A 20878-nucleotide genomic window follows, 5' to 3' on the forward strand; every position below is an offset into this window, starting at 1 on the left:
TGCCATTCTAGTTACGGCATCTTTAGCTTTTGGAGTGTCTACCTAAACCCAAATTTTTGTAATTTATATGCTTGGTAAAAGCATTTTTGTTTTATTAGTTCCTCAAGAAGAAATTAATCTGCAAATTTGTATTTGTTTCACTGTTGGGAAACAGCTGTTCATTACTAAGAGGAAAATACAAGCTCTCAAGTACACCACACAATATTCTTGGTAATAATTGACTGTTTATCCATCACAACTAACCCATTTGCTCAGACCAGGAATTATTGAAACAGTGTTTCTACTGTGTTTTTGAAAATCCAGTGCAACCTTCAATTTCAAAAATATAATTTCTTGGTAGCCTTTTATTATAGGGCTACCCAATACAGGAAAAACCAATTCTATGGATTTTCTTAAATTATTTTTTTCCTCTACCCTGTCTCTTTTATTCATTGCTCTCCATCTCAAACACTTACTGTGACTCGTTTTTAGAGTTGCTTACCTTGGGTTTGCATGAGAGTACTGAAATTTCTGTTTTAAACTGAGATCATTGATTTTTTTCGTAGCCTGCAGTAGTGGACTAATACCTCTTGGCTAAGCTGAAATGGTGTCCTGAGACCATGGGCAGGAGTTGGGAGAGACCCTGGGGGAGGCTTAGTAGGAATAATAAGGTCCAATAGTGCCCTCAGGGCCCTGACATCTACTCTAACACCCATTTCTTCTCTGAACAATTTTATCCACCACACCTAATAATGCTCATTTTAAAGTGATTTTTCTTTTTCCAAGTGAGATTATAATTTTTCTATGTCATATTGTACATCCTTTGGACAGATACAATTTCGTAATAATGTCTGATAGGAACATTACCTCTGTTAAAAATAACTTACAAATCTGACTGCCATTTCTATACTTTTTCCAAACTGCTCTGAAGCTACATCATAGTAGTGCAAATATTACATTGAAGATCCATCCTTTCACTGTGGGTGTCTCATTCAGAGACACTCAGGCAGAATATTCTCACATTCTTTCAAATCCCCTGAAGCACAGCAAAATAAGGGTATTGAGAGCCATTGAGGAAATTCTCCTAGCACGTGGTTGTTCTATTGAGAAGGGCTTTAGTGGTATTTCACTAACAAATGGTCCTTCTGGGGTCACTTCCTCTGGTTTGTTGACTTCTTCTTTAAGTATATGATCAAAATTGTGTGGGAAAATGGAAAGTAAGCAGGTTAGTATAAAACAATCAAGGACTGAATGTGAACGCCAAAGTTTAACTTAAACACATTCAGTGATAATTGAAAATATTATTATCAAATAATACCAACCTTTACTTATCTTAAATTCCTCTAGAGATTTGCAGAGGAAATATTTAACTGGGGTATGTGGTATGTGGATGAGAGTCTATGTGGCTGCATGAGGCACCAGGAGAAATGGTAGAGCAGGAGTGCAGGGAGTGATGCACTTGCAACAAATCAATGGATTATAACCAACCACAAAATGCAAGAAAGAATATAGGTAAGAATGGAGAATTGGCAACATCTGGTGTTGGACCAACTGTTCTAAATCCTTGGCGTGAAGAAAGCCCCATGAAACACAGAGCTATAGCCATGTGGTACAACTCAGCTTGGCCCTGAGGTTTTCTTAAGAGAGAATATGAAGGATACCAGAGATTATGCACCATTGTCACCATTCAGGATGAACCCAGACAAAGTGATGAGGACTTGATTGTCAGGGCACGGCCAGGACTGGCTACTCCCTAAGAGCCAGGATCTCAGCCTGGTAACACAGCCCCTGAGTGACAGAGCAGGGCATGCTCACAGGTGGCAGCTGTGGTCAACCAGGAGTCCAACTCATCAAACACATCTGAAGCAGGTCCAAGGTCAAGCTGGAAAAATCAATTCCTGGTCAGGGACAGGATAAGGATGAGGATCAGGATGAGGTCTGGTGGCCACACAGGGTCAGATAAAGTCACTGATGACTGGATATGTCCACAGTGACAAAGCAGGACCGAGGTCAAGCCAGGAAGTCATTCTGCAGCCAGTGGGGCCAAGGACAGGCAAGGCTGTGGCTGGGCTGGGGACCAGCATGACACGTGACATAACTCAGAGAGAGCCTGAAGCTGCAGGGTGGAGCTGTGCCAGGGTGTAGGAGGAGGACTGAGGTGAGGCTGGTCAGGGCAATTAAGGTCTATGAGTGCCCTTAGGGCCTTGACCTTGATACTGGTGCCCCTTGTCCTCCTCACCATAAAGAACTCTTTTGAAACACACAGATTGTACTTATGAGTAGGAAAGATGGAGTATGCACGAAAGTGAAATCTATGGAGAATGACTGTTCCTAAAATAGGTCTTGTTTAAAGTGAAAAATTGCTGCCTTCTTCTCTATGGTCATGTATAAGGCCTCACTACTTTTATTGTTACAGCTATACTCCATTTCTTCAAATTACAAGAAAACAACTGTGCTTGAATAATTTATTTCCATCATTTATCATTTCTCTCTCTTAATCTCCCTCAGAAGGACCTTTGGTTTTGCCACAGTTTTAGGGATAGTACTATTACAAGACAACTGAACTTTTAAATGTCTTATTAGAAATGTCACAATTTCTAATAGAGACTTTGTAGAGTGTGTTCCTGTATAAAAGGGAAACTTACAAACCGCTGACTGTTTCTCAGGCAAGACCCTCAGGGGGGTCTTGCCACCAAAGAAATTAGAGAAATTAGAAGGGTGGTTCCAGAGCCCTTGCAGGCTCCCAGACCTCCAGCCTGGAGCTCCATCCAGCATTTTACCTTGTACTGTGGGACACAGGACAAGGCCCTTTTGACTTTCCATTTTCTTTTCCTAGTATATGAACCTCTTGGCTAATGAACAAATTAATTATTAAAAAGCATCAGCATGCTTTCATGCTTTCCAAAGCATTCATGACAGTAGCATCAAAAGTTGTTTTAGAAACAGGATGGCAAGATATGATTTTACTTTTTTTTTTTTTCTTCATTGGGGATTTATGTCTGTCATGACTCACAGACCATTGCTGCTGTTCTGTTATGAAAGAGATGAGCCCTGCAGGCAAAACACAGACCAGGTGAGCAAAAACAGCATGTTCAAACACAACACTTTTACTGTACATTTACTCAGGAAAAGAGTAAACTTACTCCAGTGCTGCAACAGCAGGAACTCTACACTGGAGGGTTTTTGCTTGTATGTTTTTCTGTTACAGGCAGACATAAAATGTTTAAACTGGCAGCTGAGCCCTGTGACAGTCTGACTGTGCTAGACTGGGACTTAGTTTTGTATGCCATAGTAATGTGCTGAACTGTGGGAAACGTGAGCCATCCCCCAAAGCACATCCTTTGGGGTGGATCAGCATCTCCTGCAAACAGATTTTATCAGGTAATTTTGGACAAAATTATTTTTGTTTCAAGAATAAAACCTTTAGTATACTTACTTATTCATCTGCACAGCAATAAGCCCCTAGAAAAAAACATTGCATTCAAAGCTGTACCTGGGAGGAGAGATCTCCCTGGGGCATATTTAAGAGAGATTTTTCCATTCCCTCCTGAAATTAGTAACTTCATGGATTTTAAAGGGAAACCAAACATTTATATGATCATAGGTTTCCCTGATGTCAAGGAGGATGGAAAACATCTTTCAGTGATACACTCAACATATGTATGGCAAAAGTGGAGCTAATTAAGAGACACTCCCTTTTCCCTTGGCTTTCTGTAATTCCAAACCCTCATCAGAGACAGCAATTATTTTGGGAGTCTTTCACTGTTCCCCTCATCAAGGTGTTTACTTCCGTCTTATGCCATTGCATAAATATGTTTGTAATTTTCTCTTCCTGATGTGGCACAATAATTCCACAGCCTGTTTTTGTTTTTAATTCTGTGTGCTGATGAAGTGGTAAAACTCACTCAGCGAATTTTTTCTGACCACTGAACAAGTGCAGAGCAATGCAAACCTTCCCGTTGGGAGGGGTTAAAAATCGGTGAATGTAAAGATAGCGTAATATAAATCTGCAGGTTGGTTGAATCTAGTTTGTTGAGAGACATGTGCCTCTTATAGACACCAGCCTCACACCGTGCAGCGTAAAACAATTCTGTCTGTTTGCGGTTTCCCCTGTGACTTTCTGCCAACCCTTTGCATAGTTCAAGGCTCTGAGCCAAGGCCATTAAGAGTGACTACAGCTGTATAATGAAGGGTCAAAGCACATGTCAGAGCTTAAACCCAGCACCTTAAACACAAGCCCCACTCTATGTCTTTCCACTGAGTTTTGATTTTTCCAAATTTGTCAGTTTTTCCCCTGTAACGAATGGGCAAATAAAGCATTAACAGCCTTGCCACAGAACTCTTCCTCCTGAGTCCAGCTCCAGGGTACTCACTGCAGCTCTGGGGTGCTCAGAAAGACATGGACCTGTTAGAATGAGTCCAGAGGAGGCCATGAAAAATGATTAGAGTGACAGAGCACCTCTCCTGTGAAGACAGGCTGAGAGAGCTGTTTAGCCTGGAGAAGAGAAGGCTCCAGGGAGACCTTTTAATAGCTTTCTACTATCTAAAAAGGTGCTTAGGACACCAAGCTGAGCGGTGTGGCTGACACACTTCAGGGGTGGGATGCCATCCACAGGGAGCTGGACAAGTTTGAGTACTGGGCTTTGGGACTTTCATGAGGTTTAAGTGCACCAAGTGTAAGGTGCTCCACATAGGTCTGGATGACTCCCAGTACGAACACAGGCTGGAAATAGATGGAGAACAGCCCTGCTGAGAAGGACTTGGTGATGCTGGTGGATGAGAGGCTGGACATGAGCTGTCAGTGTGCTCCCATAGCCCAGAAAGCCAAACGTGTCCTGGGCTGCATCCACTGGTGGGCAGCAGGGCCAGGGAGGGGATTCTGCCCCTCTGCTCTGCTCAGGCCCCACCTGCAGCGCTGCATCAGCTCTGGGGTCCCAGCACAGGGAGAACAGGGACCTGCTGGAGCGAGTACAGAGGAGGGATACCAGGATGATTAGAGAACCTCTCCTGTGAAGAAAGGCTGAGAGAATTAGGATTGTTCAGTCTGGAAAAGAGAAGGTTTTGGGGTGACCTACCTGTAGCCTTCCAGTACCTGGTGGGGGCCTACAAGAAAGCTGGAGAGGGACTTTTCACAAGGGCAGGTAGTGATAAAACAAGGGTGAATGGATTTAAAGAGGGATGGTTTAAATTAGACATTTGGAAGAAATTCTTTACTGTCAGCGTGGTGGGGCACAGGGACAGGCTGCCCAGAGAAGCTGTGTATCTCTGCCCAATCTCTGAAAGTGTCCGAGTCCAGGTTGGATGGGGCTTTGAACAACCTGGTGTAGTGAACGGTGCCCCTGCCCACGGCAGAAAGGCTGCAACTACATAATCTTCAAGGTCCTTTACAACCAAATCCATTATATGGTTTTGTGATTCCCCCACACCATCACACGCCGAGGACAAAATTTATGCCAGCACTAATCACAATTAGGGGTATTTCCAATTAAGGTGTATTTTTTAAGGGATATTTTATTTTTTTTTCCCTTTCCGTTTCATAATCTCTATCACAGCGTAATTTCCCTGCTGCGGCACGAACTCATTTCTTGGCTTATACTCCACACGTTCCACCCGGACGCCGGCGCAACCCGGGGCCGCCAGGGGGCGGTGCCCGAGTGACGCGCTGCGGCTGCGCCCGGCCCCGCCCCGCCCGGCCCGGCCCGGCCCTGCCGTGCGCGACCCACGCGGGGCGGCGGGGCAGCATGGGCCAGCCCGGCGGCGGTGGGGCCGCAGCGGCCGCCATGGACCCCGTGCGCAGCTTCGAGCGGTGGAAGAAGAAATACACGCGGCGGACGAAGAGGCTGCGGCTGCAGCGCAAGGAGAGGAAGCGGCCCGAGTGGCAGGTGGAGCGGGAGAACATCGGCCGCCTGGTGCAGCGCTACCCCGAGGTACCCGGGCCGGGAGCGAGGGGCTGTGCGGGGCAGGCGGGCGGGCGGGCGGGCGCGGCGCTCTGTGAAAAAGCGGCTCCTCTCCTCGTGTGGCGTGTGTGTGGATAGAACTGGGAAGAGGAGGAATGGTGTCTGTAGTCCTGGGCAGCGGTGCGGAGCCCCCCGGTCGGCAGGGCTGTTGGTGGTGTCCGTAGGTAAGAGGTGTGTTGGGTGGCACTGCTCTGCGGCGGGCAGTGGGCTTTTACTGTCACGAGGTCGGGATCAGGCTCTGTTCTTTTTCCTCAGGCAGAGGAGGAGGGGCCAGCAGCCGCATTTCCAGGGGTTTTGGTGGAGGTGACTGGACAGGCTGTGGAGCCGGGAGCAGTGCGACCCTCGGGCGGGGGGGTTCATGGTTAGGAGGGCAGCGAGGAGGAGGAAGAGGAGGGTGAAGCAGGTTGTAACCAGGGGCTCTTGGCCCTTCTCACCAGGCAACGTGGATATCTCCGTGTTGGAGATAGCACACGTTTGTCTTCATAGAAGACGCACGACGGGCAAATCATCAGTATGAATGAATGTGATGTTTAGCCTCAAGTCAGGAGATAGGTATTTGAATGCGAGACCTGAAGTGAGCGGTGTCGGTTTTGTCTCTCAGAGCCCTTTGAACTCTGCGGGAGATAGTCGGCTTTGGAGCCACACTGATCAGTGGAACGCACTGTAATTGTGAATAACGGGTTAGATGTGTGCTGTGTGTAGTGCTGCTCTGCCTCCTGCCAGCTTTTGCTGAATTTGCAGGGCAGTTGTACTTGGTTATGCAGCACTTGGCACAGTTGGTGGTAATGAGATTTTGGTGGTTGTAATTTGATTGAGCAGAAAGTAATGACAAGAGGTGTAGAAGAAACACATCTGTTACTATAAAGAGGTCATGTTAACTCCATGAGTTAAGATGTAGCAAGTTAGTGTTCTTGAGCTTAACTGATAATTTGCTTTGCTGTTTGAAAACAAATGGCATGTTCCTCTACTCCTAGCCTTGGCTATGTGAATGTCTATGGATGTTTCCGTGTCACTAATGTGACTGCACATGCATCTGTTTCTGGGCATGGGCAATAGTTCTGTTTTGCTGTGCAGCTTAGGGCGGCATAAGTAAGGATTGGATAGTGGAAGGTTGTGTTTGTGTGTAGTTTTGGGTGTTGAAGAAAAGAGGCTTGTAATATTCAGGCATGTTTTCATCAGAATTAAGAAAAAGTAAATGTTTGCTTGTATTAGAATAGTTCTGGGGGCTCTTGGTCTCACCTCTGCTGGGGTTTTGCTGTCCTTTTGCTCTGGGATTCTCTTGCCTGTGAACATACCATTGAATGCCCACCTAACTTTCTGTCTTCAGGCCTTCAGATAGTCTTTTCTGGTCCCTGGCAAGGTTTTCCACTGGTTCTCCAGTGTTTCTTCTGGAATTCTGGATCTGATTAAAGTGGGAGTGGGAATTGTGAAGAAGTGCCATGTGCTTGGATCTTCAGCGGTGTCCACTGAGTTCTGCATGGTGCAGATCCCTTAGGGACAAGGGAAATAGGAAGCTTTTGGATAAGCTCCTCTCTGTGAAGAGCAGTGGCTGGGGTCTCTGGCACACAGGCTGTGCGTGGGTTAGATTTATGTGTGCACGAAATAGTGGTAGAATGGCTCGTGGATGCAAGATGATCCAGCTTGGCCTCCTGTCCATGATTTTGTGTGTGAGAATGACTGTGGTGGATAAACAAGACAAAATTAATAACGAAGACTCAACCACTATACTTTGTTACTGGATTTTTTTTTTTCATTTGTTGACATGTGATGACAAGCGTGTGGCAGCATAGATGGAAAATGTGAAATTTAGTTTCAGTGTGTCCATATAATGGAACCATTTTGTGTGTTATATGTTCATAGATGAGCTGCTTTCTGTTGATTCAGTGACTTTGTTGCCTGTCAGGCCATTGATGGACATGGTCTTTTCCAAACAGCTGTGCTCATGAAAAGCATTAACCACCTAACTGATGTGCAGGGGAGCTGTTTGTGATAAATCCTTTCTAGTCTGCTTGGTGTCAAATTAGTCAAGTTAGATCAGAACAGCAATTGAAGTATTTGAAATGAGCTGGCTGCTCTCATATGGAGGGGATTAGAGAGAGCTCACGGTGACAGCTTCCCAGCAGATGAGCAGAGGTAGTCACTTTGGACAGGGAAACAAACTAAGCAGATGTTGGTGGTGTTTTCCACTGGTGCACGTAGATGTGGAATGGGACTATCAGAAGATCTACCTCAGACATCAGTCCTTCTTATGCCTTCCTTTTGGATATAACTTAAAATCTGAAGGTACTGATATATTTTTAAGGGTACTACAACATAACATTATCCAGCTCCTGGAAGTATGTAGGGCATAGAAATAATACAGGAAGCTTTGTGACATGGCCTTTCCCAACATTCCTTGCTCTTTAAATACTGTTCTCACTTTTAAAAAGTTTCCTTGGACATCTTTGAAAGAGCTAGGCTTATGCATGTAATGATTTTAAAATTGATTTAGAGAAGTTTAAGGTAGAAGAGTGGAACAATATTTGTCTTCTTCTTTGATTAATATATCTGTTCTTACCGAGTCATCTAGAGTTAAAAAGAAGTTGACTACTGAAATACTTTAATTATTTAGAACAATTTCATATCGCTGCAATAGCCTATTTGATGTATCACAAACCTGTTAAAATCTATCCATTTAGCTGCACGTAATCGATTGTGTGAATTCTTTTTTGATGTTAGTAAAATACTTTTCCCTCCTGTAGGCCTACTTTTTTTCTATGCAGAGAGTCTCTTGGCTGAAATTAACCAGAAACTATATGCATCACTGAGCTGTAAATATTTAGCATGCAAAATAGTAAGACTGGGAATTACCAACTGAATTTGGAAGTACTTGTCAAGAATTCCAATTTATGAAAGTCAAAAAAACCCCCCTTTTTATGGTGATTTTAGTAGGACTTTTTCCCTCCTCCAAAATAATGTTTGGCAAAAGTTTATTTGCTCTGTTAGGACAGAGCAAAGTTAGTGGAAGCTTGAAATCTACCTTGCAAGAGCTTTGCCTTGAAATGTGTCAAAACCAGGTTTTAATAAGAGCACTATAACTTTTTACCTGTTTTTACCTTTTATTTATAGAGATTAAATTCATATGTTAAGTTACTTTCTTGATTTTACTGGAGAGAACTAGGCTGAAAAGAGTGCTGTTGTGATTTAGACGCTTTAAACAGCTATAAGCTCTCAGTTTTCTATAACAGGCAGAGTTTGTAAAAGGCTTGGTACTCCAAGGAGATACAAGGCTGATCTGACAGCTCAGTAGCTCTTTATCTGAAGCCTTCTCTGGAATTGTTAACACAAGATGTCAGGAGGGTCTGAAGACTATTTTGCTTGGACCCTGATTTGGGAGACTTCTGTTCAGCAGTTTGTTAGACATAAACAATACCTATTAGAAGTGCATGAGTTGTAAGCTCCAAGTTTGACATTTGAAAATCTCCATTTATGGATTTTAGTCAGCATTCATTCAAAGCTGTATAGTCTTTCAGGCTTTATAAGTACAGTAGTCTCTGTTGTTTTTTTTTTTTCCCTTGAGCTTTGTGGGTTTTTTTGTCCTGCTACTATTAGTTGTGAACTTTGCCAGTGAAAGCTATTCACATCTTCTAGAACAGCCTTGAAAATACTACATTTTTTCCCAAGACCTCTACTTGACACCTCATCTTTGTAAGTCATTGAGCAAACTCGTGGACTCAAACACATTTTATTGGGGACTCTGTGTGTGTAATTAACAGCTCTCAAGTATGGGTGCCTACAGAGAACTAAGTTAGTAGGTGTCAGGACAATGAACTACTTTTTAGTATTTTTTTTTTTTTAACCCTTGTAGGACAGCTCTAAAAAATGAAATAAACCGAATGCTAGAGGTTGGTGAATCTGGTGAGCTTCAGGACAAAGGTGAACTCTTCCCAGTCAGGTAGATGTAATATTGCTGCAGCTCTTGGTGCCCAAATACACCCTGCAGTGAGGATGAGTGTATATTCCCAGTAGATCCCTGCTGGGATTTGAGAAGGACATCTGGACTCTAGTAAGGTAGAGACCAGGGGCCTCCTGAGGTCCTCTTCAGTCTAAATTGCTCAGTGATTTCATGATGGCCTGAGCTTTAAATTGTGCTATTAGCCTGCATTATTCAAGTATATAATTACTTACTGAATAGTTTATGGTAAATCCATGTTTTAGATTAGGTTAAACTAGTATAAATTGCCTGACTAGCTAACTTGAATCAGGTCATACTGAACAATATATTTATGTTAACACCAACTTGTAGAATGCTACTCACTTCCTCTCTTATGGTTGGATTATAAGCATTGATTAAAATTATTTTGTTTCAGATAAATGCAAGTGAAATCCAAAGATTTTCAGATTTTCCACTGTCAAAGAAAACCCTTAAAGGTGAGTATAGAACTTTTCTTTGGAAAATAATATAAGTCAAAGGGAATACATTGTTTATCTGCATCTGAACGTTTTTTTTCTTTAAACTAAGTTTTAGCTAAGTATTGACATGTACAGCATTTTCTAAACAGAGCAATGCAGTCATGGATCAGACAAAATTAAATATTTTTTTTTCTTTCTTCTTTTTTTTTTGTTCCTCTTCCCCTCCTACACTCTCTCTTCTCTTCCCATCCTGCAAATACTAGGACTGCAGGAATCTCAGTATCGTGTGGTAACAGAGATACAGAGGCAAACCATAGGTTTGGCTTTACAAGGTAAAGATGTACTTGGAGCTGCAAAGACTGGATCAGGCAAAACATTGGCTTTTATTGTTCCAGTAAGTAATTTACATCCTTCTATTTCTACTCAAACCAAGTTATCTCTGAAACACTGATGTCAGTCAGCTTACATTAGAAGATTCTGAGAGAAAAGTTAAAATTCAACTATTCTGTTTCAGAAAGCCAAGATACTTAGGAATTGAATAAAGCTGCTTGAGCTTCTGAAAGAAGTGTATTTTTTGTACCAGGAGTATTCTGTGACTTAAAAGTTTCATTTTGACCCTGTGTGATTTAGGAAGTGCTTTGTTTTTCTCTCAATAATGTTTTCCTGCAACTTTAGTTGTCCAATTTTTCTGGCATTTGAAAACTAGGTGTATGAAACAGAATGGTTGATTTTCAGTTCTTTAGATTTTTTAGGTGACTGGTTTTCACTCCTTTAAAATTTTACAATTTGGACCTTATATAACAAAGTTAATCTTAGTGATTGTGGACTTCCTCGCAACTCCTTAGAAATCACTTCTAGGTGCAAGCAGAAAAGTGGGTTGAAAATCCCTGTAATGGATGTACATGTCTGACAGTTTTACTCAAAGCATCATGATCAGCATTTCATTTCTTCAATTGAGACATGTGCTTGAAGTACACATACGTATAAGTGGATACAAACCCCAAAGGGGATAAATATATTTTTTATGGAGTTACTCTGTATTAAACATTACTTGCATTTTTGTAAGCATAAATTTCTTTGGAGCCTATTACTGTGAGAACAGCAGTAGGTGCTTTGAATACTGTCTCTAGTAAAGAAGATCTGTGCTTTATGCTACTTCAAAAAAAAATCTCATTAGTAGAGAATAAAAAACTGTAGTGGCTTCAAAAGTCCTGTTAATTTAAGAAGTGAGATTACTCTATTATTTAATCTAAGAGTAGAAGTACTTCATTTTACAAACCTTATTTTTAAACAGTTTTAGAGAAGAGGCCTAAGAGAGGAGCTGAAGAGTTGAGGAGTGGAAAAAAATTGTGCAAGTATGCTTACCATCTCTCAGTATTTCAGAAGGCTTCAGATATTCATACCTGTAACGTCCTTCTGTTAGGATTAGCTGACTAATAGAGTGTTTCTGCAGCATGAATTCATAAGAGGAAGAATAATCCTGGTGTGAGCTGTATGGCAACTTAAGTTGGAATGCTCTGTATGTAATGTGTGGATAATACTGCTTCAAGTCTATAAGCCAGAATTAAAGCTTCAATAATTAACATTGTTTTAGGTGCTCATTCTATTCCTATTCCCGCAAAACCTCATGAGCAGGGGAATTTCTCATATTTTTCTACACTGATTCCTATTATCATACAAATGGCCTAATTTCCAGAATTTAGCAGAGTAGGATTAATTGTGCAGTGAAGTGTTTATGATTTTTCCACCCATTATTGTCTGTCTTAGTTTGGTACTTGAGAATTTTGCTAACAGCAAGTATCATTACCATTAGTTAGAATTTATATATCATCAACTGTGTAAAATGTGCACTGATGTTTTTGAATGTCATTATTTTAATTAATGTGGCTTTGTCTTTTTTTCTTAAATGACACTTTGTTTCCAATTTGTTGTTGTGCGTTTTCCTTCTGAGATCTTTGTGGTGATAACAGGGTGATTTCTTTCAGGCTTTGGAACTCCTCTATCGCCAGCAGTGGACTTCAGCTGATGGCCTGGGGGTTTTGATAATCTCGCCTACCCGGGAGCTGGCGTATCAAACCTTCAAGGTTCTGCGTAAAGTGGGGAAGAATCATGAGTTCTCAGCTGGCCTTATCATTGGAGGAAAGGTGTGTGTCCTGCCTTGGGAGTTTGCTGTATGGAGGCATAGTTGCTGAGTGCTGTATTAAGTGCTAGTTAAGGAAGGAAACCCTGGGCTTGAAAAGTCAAGGAGGAGAGTAGTTAATGAGAACCTATCAGTGACCCACTAATTTTCTTGTGTGTATTCTGTGTCTTTTCTGAAGCGTTTTGAAGCGTATTTGCAGTCTTTCCAGTGTCCATGACTGGATGTACCTTCCTGCCAACTCTTCCAGGACTATCCTGTTAATTTAGATTACTCTGAAATACTTTTTCCTCAAGCCACAGGTGTGAAGAAATGGTGGCATATCAGTGGGAAGAGGAAAGCTTCTCCTTGACTATTCTTTCTAAAAGCTGTTAATAGGTTAAACTGGCCTGAGTGTCTCTGGTACTGGACTTCCAGTCTGAACAACTAGATCTAAGCCAGATTAACTCTGTTGCAGGATCTGAAAGAAGAGTCTGAAAGAATCCACCACATAAATATGCTAATTTGCACTCCAGGACGGCTTTTACAACACATGGATGAAACTTCATATTTCTATGCATCTGATCTGCAAATGTTGAGTAAGTTTTTTAAGTACTTGAAAGTACTCGGGAATATATTGTAACAGCTCATAATTGTGTGCAGCACTTCCTTGCATAAAAGGTTTATTCTTGTTATGTAGATGAAATGTTATGTAGATGAAATGGCATTTAAACTTGCATGTGTAGAAATTAAATTAGAAAACAGTAAAACTCCTTTCTTGTGTGTACTTCCTCTGAAGCAGTTGCTGAGCATACTGTCCTTAGGATGATAAGAACAAGCGGGGGATTTAGTAAGGAAGCCAAACCCTAATATAGTGCCCCATATAATCTTTTACATTTGTCTTTACTAATGCTAAACTTAACCTTTCTGTCTATAACTCTTGTGTCTTTCCTGATGTGATAATACCTAGCTATATAGGATATCCACTGCAATGTGTGTATTTTGGACCAGTTCTAGAAAACATTTTTCTGTGTGTTTTAAGACAGATTTCTGCTCCTTTTATTCTTTTGTTTGCATTGTTAACATTGTTTGTTTTCATCCTTCTAGCCTGAACAAAAATTTTCATTGTAATGAAAAAGTTTGCCTGCTATTAAAAACTGCATAATCTTTAGCATAGCTTGAGGAACTTAAAAGCAATTAAGAAGCTAATGAGGCTAATAAAATGTGAAATCATACTTGCTACACTTAGTACAATTCATGGCAGTTAGACAAGAATTGCCTTAAATGTAGGCTCTTTTAAAGCTTTTCTCTGTGCTACTTGGTTTATACCCTATATTTCAATGGTAAGTTCAGCTTAGGTACAGGAGAGTGTTTTGTTCTGTCACAAATACTACATCAGTGTTTTACATCCTTTGCTTTTATTTCAGTAATATGACAGGGAGTCTGTTTGCAAATTGCCAAACTGCTCACTTGAGATGCTGATCTTTTTGCTTCCGCATGTGTAACTGTGGGCTTTAGTGCATCGGTTATGGAAAATGCTATGATTTCTGTTGCAGGTATTTTTAAAAAAACATGTTTTATGAAGTACAGGGATATCTAAAGAGATTCCTGTCATGGCTACAGTAGTTAATCTCTGCATTTTAAGTATGGATAGAATTTTGTGCTACATGGATTTTATGTAGAATTTTTCAATAAGTAAATCTAAAACCAGCTTTTTCTCAAATTTATCTTTCAATCCAGTTCTTGATGAAGCTGACAGAATTCTAGACATGGGGTTTGCTGATACAATGAATGCAATCATAGAAAATCTACCTAAGAAGCGCCAGACCTTGCTTTTTTCTGCAACACAAACAAAATCCGTGAAGGATCTTGCACGACTGAGTCTGAAAGATCCAGAATATGTTTGGGTTCATGAGAAAGCCAAATTCAGGTATGTTGGGATTTTTTTTTTTTTTTTTTACCCTGAGGAGGGTTAGATAGTGATCCTATTTAACTGCTTCTCTGGCAGTTCCCTGAATCAGAGGTTGCATTGTGCATCCATCACTGGATCAGTGTCTGATCCTGCTGTGTGCCTTCCTGAAAGCAAGGAATTTCCAAATGAGAGGGGACTAGTTCTGACTGAATCACTACAGGGAGGCTGAACCTGTGCTTGTCTTGACTCCTCAGACAGCTTCTCAGACTGGAAATTTTTTTCCTCAGGACGAAGCTGCAGAGTGGATTATAGCCAGTGTGCTGGGTCTAGCAGCACTCAGTTCTGAGTACCTCCTTTTCTGCTGTTCGACGTCCTTGTCTTCTGCATGTGTGTGCTGACTGTGCCAAAGCAGCACAAATAGTTTGTCTGTGTGCCATTTGTAAATCTGGATTTCCAAGGATGTGCTCTCCTCTTGGGCAAGTGCAGAATGGCAGTCTTGCTTGTGTATTCAGTATTAGGTGCCTAAAAGAAAGCATGTGCTGTTAGTTCATGTGCGGTAACTCCTGTGGCTTCCTGATGTGCTGCATTTTCTGTGCGTGTGTAGGGCTCTGGCCCTGTATGCACAAAATAGATTTTTCCTGCCCTTTTGGAAGGAGTAGGATGGAGGCCCTTGCTGGAAGGGAAGTATGTGGTGTGCCATGCTCAGAACATTTAATGTATCACTAAATGAATATTGCTTTTTGGCACGTAATTTTCTTTTGAAATCCAAATGAAGAATGTTATTTTGCATTTCTGTGGGCTCGATCATCTGAGTGTCAAATTACTTATGAGCATGGATGATTCTTTTTCTGCTCTTTTATGAAATATGCATATATTTCCATATGTAAGATGCAGGAGAAAGGTGAAGTACAGTGATAAAAATGGTTTTCCTGGGAGCAAACAAGAAATCATCAGGAAAATGCATGTCAGAACCACATTGAATTTTGAAGAAGATTTTACTATTTGGTTTGATTATCTTTGTATTGTACTTCAAATACCATTTTTTAATCAGTAGTACTATCAAAGGCATCTTAAATAAACATGGTTGGCAGGAAAAAAAAGTGTGGTTAATACCCTCTTATCAGAAGAGAATGTACAAGCCTTGTATGCAGCCTTCATTTTGGCGACTATCTATTTCACAAATCTCCTATGTTCAGTGAAGTCTATTTTAAAGTACATTTAATTTTTTAAAATATTTGGGAGAATGCAATTAGATAACAAACCAAATTAAAAGAACGGTAAGTATTAATTTGTTTTAGAATTTACTGCCTTAGGTCATTGCCATATAAAAGCAATTTCCTCTGAAAGACGTAGAAAGCAAGAAGTGCTGTGGCGTAATTCAAATTAAATAGCAGAATAAAAACTGGAGGAGTCTCTTGTAATTTCATCCTCCCAGGTGACACCCTTTAGAAAGATAATTTTGAATAACCAGTCTGTTTAGAGTGAAATAGAGTGACTGTAAGAGATGAGCATTTAGATGTGTTTGAAGGGCAAATATCCCAAAGGGTTTTTTTTTTTTTTTTAATTTTTTTTTTATTTTTTTTATTTCTGCTTTTAAGAGCAGAAATGTGAGTTCAGATGACAATTCGGAGCTTTAGACAGTCACTTTGCATCTCAGTGTAATCAGTAGAAGTACATCAGTGCTCTCTTTTTGTGTGTGATTAGACTCTGCTTTGACATTGCCTTAAGCACTAATGATGCTTTAATAGGACTAATAGACAAAATTGCATTTTAAGTCAAGGCAATTTGAATGTCGCTGCTTAGACATGGAAAGTTTGCCTTGCTGGAAGTAAATGAATTTAGAAGTAATGTCAAAAGTCATCTGTCCCTCCCCACTGGTTTTTAATAAGGGAATGGATGTAGCTTTCAAATGAAGCTGATAAGACTTGTTTCTCAAAGTGGGAGAGCTTTCCAGCCTGATTTCTTTTCTTTTCTTCTTTTTCTGAGTATGTATAAGACTCTCTTGACTTAAAAGAAAGGTGACACGTTCCTATGATTTATCTAAATGTACTTTTTTGATGTGGTTTTGGTTTTTTTCCCTCCCTTAGTACCCCAGCAACTTTGGATCAGAACTATGTTGTCTGTGAGCTTCAGCAAAAAGTAAACATGTTATACTCTTTCCTGAGAACTCATTTGAAAAAGAAGAGCATTGTGTTTTTTGCAAGCTGTAAAGAGGTATGTTTTTTTCTCTCCCTCCTTCTGCTCCAGAATTTAAAAACTGATAAAATGAAGATATACATATAGATATCAATACATCAGAGAGGTGAGATTGTAAACTAATTTGCAACAGGAAGTTGGGGGAAAAAAACATCACCTACTGCTGCATGTCATTCAGGACCTGGCTTCGAGGTAGTTGAGACCTGGGCTCAATGCAGAAAGGTTCTGGAGACCTGAGTATTCTCAGCCATGTTTGTGGTCTGCTGTTAAAAATGAGTGCTAAAAGTTAATGTCAGTAAGGCCCAGCTATTTCAGTTCTGTCTTTTGACATGTTTCATAGTTAGCTTACAAAGTATTTCAGTAACTGTATTTGCTTTCCTTACAAGCTTTTAAATCTGCCTGTTTGAGAAGGTGTGATTGTGAAATAGTACTTGCAAAGGCTTTTCTTACATAGCAGGTAATCCTTCAAATACCTGCTAGTATAAGTGCCTTGGGACCATTCTGTTGAAGCTATTTGCATATGTTTGTTTGGCACAGGTATTTGTACCTATAACTACTGCATGTACCAAGTATTTTACAGTGCAAGTATTGCTTGTTAGTGTAATACAATAGTAGACTATTTTACAATGGCCTAGTAAATATTCATTGAAGTTCTTTCATCTGTGCAAGAGGTTGTGATATTTTTGTTGTTCTGCAGCTGACTGCTGAGTACATTGAAGTGGTTGGCTTAGCTGTACAGAAATTCTCAGAGTTGCAGCTGTTCTGCAGTATACACATTTTATGTAACTACTTTCTTAACAAGATGCTAGGTAGCTGCCTGCTCTAAAACAGTGCTGCATCATGGGTGCTGTAGGTAAGGGTAAACAGGCTGATTTTATAAGAGAACATGTTGAAACTTGAAGTAGTAAACTGAGACTGTAGACTGACTTGAGTTGCAAGTATAAAACACAACACCCCTCCAATACTGTCTAAAAGAAGTGCTTCTGATGGACTTTTCATACTTTGGTCCTTTGCATACAGCCTAAGTACTCACATCCCAAGTTGTTCTTCTGTTGCCTACTCTGGTGTCCTTTAGGAAATGCCGTCAAAAGGCACAGCAATCTTCTTCCACAATTGTTGTCGTCTTTCGACCTGGTCATGTAACAAGGTCTCAACGTCTTTTTTCTCTGATGTGGAGAAAAGTTGGTTTAATTTGATGTACAATTTCAGTTGCTACATACACTGTATATGATCTTAACATGTTTAACAGTGCATGGTAATTCTTTTCCCCCTTGATTTCTTGGGTAGGTTCAGTATCTGTTCAGAGTGTTCTGTAAGCTTCAGCCTGGTCTTCCTGTGCTGGCACTCCATGGCAAGCAGCAGCAGATGAAGAGAATGGAAGTCTACACTTGTTTTGTTCGGAAAAAGGCAGCAGTGCTTTTCGCTACAGATATTGCAGCTCGTGGCCTGGGTAGGTACCCACAGAAGCAGAAGCTAAAGCTGTTGAGGCTTTATCAGACTTTATACTCTGAAGACTGACTCAGTTTTTAAAAAATGAAGCTGTAGTTTGCTTAGGAGCTCAAAATAGAGGTATTTCTTAAAGTTCTGCTGTTTCTTTACTGAAGCGGCCCACTTCATCTGTTCTTATATTTTCTTTTTATCCCAGAGAAACGTGTGGTAGGTAAACAGTGATGTATTTGTTTACTACATGCTGTAAGGTGAGATTCCAGCAGTTTTAAGTAGTTCTGATATGCTTGTATCCTGTGGGTTATTTCAAAGGATATGAAAAATTGCTAACATACTGGTATGTGGAAATGGAAACCTGAAATTTGAATGTGTGATAGATGAGTGGCATTGTAGGACTCTATTGATAAGGAGACAGAAAAATAAATGAGGGTAAATTTTTTTTTCTTTTAGTTCTTGGAGGCATTGAAGTATAACACGATTTTTCAGGAGTCCAGTCATTCATTGAGATAGCAAACTCTTTTGTCCAAAATGTGAGGTTTTGTCACTATGTTACAAAAAGAAAGAAGGTGCTCTAAAAACTGAAGTCAGGAATGAAAACTGGTTCTCATACTGCTGAAATCTCATGACTATCTCGTGACTATCTAATTTGGGTATGGTTAGTTTGGTTTAGAGTGTGGGTATAATTCTGGAATACAGTAGAGCTGCAGATTTGGTTTGGAAGTAGCACTTCAGTGCAAAGCATGCTGCTGCTGAGTGAAGTGCAGCAGTTAGAAAATGCTTATTATTAATACCATTCGCAGTCAAGGTTGACTTTTGTCAGGCTTGGTCACCCCCTTCCATCTTTAAGAGGAGCTATTGTATTTCTATATGTGACAGATGAAGTGATGCAGTCTCACCACAGCTAACTTCATACCCCAGTGATGTAGCATATTAACAGTGAGGGTGTAATGTGGGTCAGATATCGTTATAAAATTGTTAACCATTGGATGTTTTATCATCTGTGTGACACAAAGCATGTCTCTTCTTGTCAAGTGTGAAATTATGTTCCATTCATTGCACTGTAATAATTGAGGAAATGAACACACAATTAATTTAACTTTCTTTGATGAAGAGAATGATTGTTCATGTATGCTAATGCATGCAACTAATTTTGTTTTTATTTCAGAGGTTGCACCTAACGTCTGCAAATGGGTCCAAGTGATGGTTCTTACAGGAATTAATGCACTTGCGTAGGAGGATTTTGAGTGCAGTGAACTTACTTGATGTATTTTTTTTCTTAACACAGATTTTCCAGCAGTGAATTGGGTCATTCAGTTTGATTGTCCAGAAGATGCAAACACATACATCCACAGAGTAGGAAGAACAGCCAGGTTTGTTTTCACTTTTCATTAGTATTTTAATGTTTAAAGCAAGATCTCTGTAGGGACAGATCACTGGCTAAAGACTCACTTGTAAAAAATTAAGATATAAATTAGAAACAAAAAGACTGTTATCTCTAAGAGACCCTTTTGATTAGTTAGGAGTAATGATTTAACTTAATAATTTCTTAGTGAGCCTCAGAGACTTATTGCAGCAGACAAAAATATCCCTGATAGTTCCATCTGATTAGGGACAATTAATAGTGAGGAAATAGAAAACCTTTTTCCCTTGGAAGGATTACCTCCAAGGAGGAGTTGAGTGTGTTTTGGGTGGAAAAGCTTGTTTTGCCACTGACATTTACAGATAAATAATGTTTTAGACTGTGGATCCAATTTCTTTGTGAAGACTCTTCAAAAGAATGGAACTGTTTCTTCCTTATTTTAATTTGGGAGGAAAGAATCAAATGTTAATTACAGGTTAAGTTTTTAATTTTCTAAGTCTTTTGTGGAATTATATATTTAAGCATAGCTTTAGTTAAAATATTTGTGGCTAAGCCTTTATGATGGAAGGGAGTTACTGAGATACACTGTTGTAAACCAGGTCCTTCATCTCTGAAGTAGATTTTTAAGTGAAACAGAAGCTGTTACTGCATATAATTCAGGAGATCAAAAACCTCATGCAATTATCTGAAGGATGAAATGTGAGGCCTAGCATTATATCTTGTCTCTAATTTAATTTGTTTGTAGTAGAGTAGAACTTGCAATATAGGCAGTTGTTAAACCTAATGACAGAGCAGTTGGTTACAACAGGATTTCAACACTATAAGAGTTTGAGATCTATGTTCCTGGATCAGAAGGCTGTAAATTTTGGTGACTGTACCATGAGAGTGCACTTCCAGCACTCTTTCACAATGTAGGTGTTTTAGCCATGGTTTCATTATAAGTGGTAGTATTTCTGCCCCGTTCTGTCTCTCTGCTGTTTTCTGATCTTCTATAGTAGAAGGGAGTGATAAATTTTTAAATGACTTTGAGAAAAACCTGTCAATGAACAAAGTCAGTGAATGTTGTGTATAATTAGATAAAACATGTAGCTATTTTCTGATTTAAAATTTGAATGTGATCTTATGCATACCAATTGAGAGAAAAGCATATAGGCTTGGTTACAGTTCTGTAATATTCTTTTTTGTCTTTCTTTTTTTTTAGTCCTGTGTGACTTCCAAAGAAGGCTTGTAATTTTGTCTTTATGGCATACTGTCATCATGAAAGGAAAACAATGTATTTAGCACTGTTTAATTGGCCAGGTTTAGAATACTGGTTGAGCTCTTTCTGAGCTATGTCACTCAGTTAAAGCACCTCCCTGGAGTTGTGATCCTCAGGCCTTTTCCCAATTCTCATTAGGAGCTGAGAAGAGCAATTCTAAGTAAGTTTAGCATGGGGAAACAGCTCTAAAAAGGTGCAAAGTCAAACAACTTCCCTTTGTCATAATGCTTTTATTCAAATGTCCTCTGAGAGGACTTCAGCC

General features: G+C 40.2%; 1 protein-coding gene across 3 annotated transcripts in view; it reads left to right on the plus strand.

The window, feature by feature from the left end:
* Positions 1-5712: 5712 nt before the first annotated feature.
* Positions 5713-20878, plus strand: part of DDX10 (DEAD-box helicase 10) — a 152995-nt gene continuing 137829 nt past the window's right edge. For all 3 annotated transcript variants that reach the window (XR_008435921.1, XM_053971515.1, XM_053971516.1), the window contains exons 1-9: positions 5713-5906; positions 10286-10346; positions 10592-10722; positions 12314-12472; positions 12923-13043; positions 14185-14374; positions 16444-16570; positions 17840-18002; positions 19284-19368. Coding sequence is in view for 2 of the 3 variants with exons in the window: in XM_053971515.1 (XP_053827490.1) it covers positions 5721-5906; positions 10286-10346; positions 10592-10722; positions 12314-12472; positions 12923-13043; positions 14185-14374; positions 16444-16570; positions 17840-18002; positions 19284-19368 (1223 nt within the window). In the remaining variant the exon portion in view is untranslated. The remainder of the gene's footprint in view (positions 5907-10285; positions 10347-10591; positions 10723-12313; positions 12473-12922; positions 13044-14184; positions 14375-16443; positions 16571-17839; positions 18003-19283; positions 19369-20878) is intronic.

The sequence above is a fragment of the Vidua macroura genome, chromosome 2, assembly GCF_024509145.1.
Source record: "Vidua macroura isolate BioBank_ID:100142 chromosome 2, ASM2450914v1, whole genome shotgun sequence".
Lineage (NCBI taxonomy): Eukaryota > Metazoa > Chordata > Aves > Passeriformes > Viduidae > Vidua > Vidua macroura.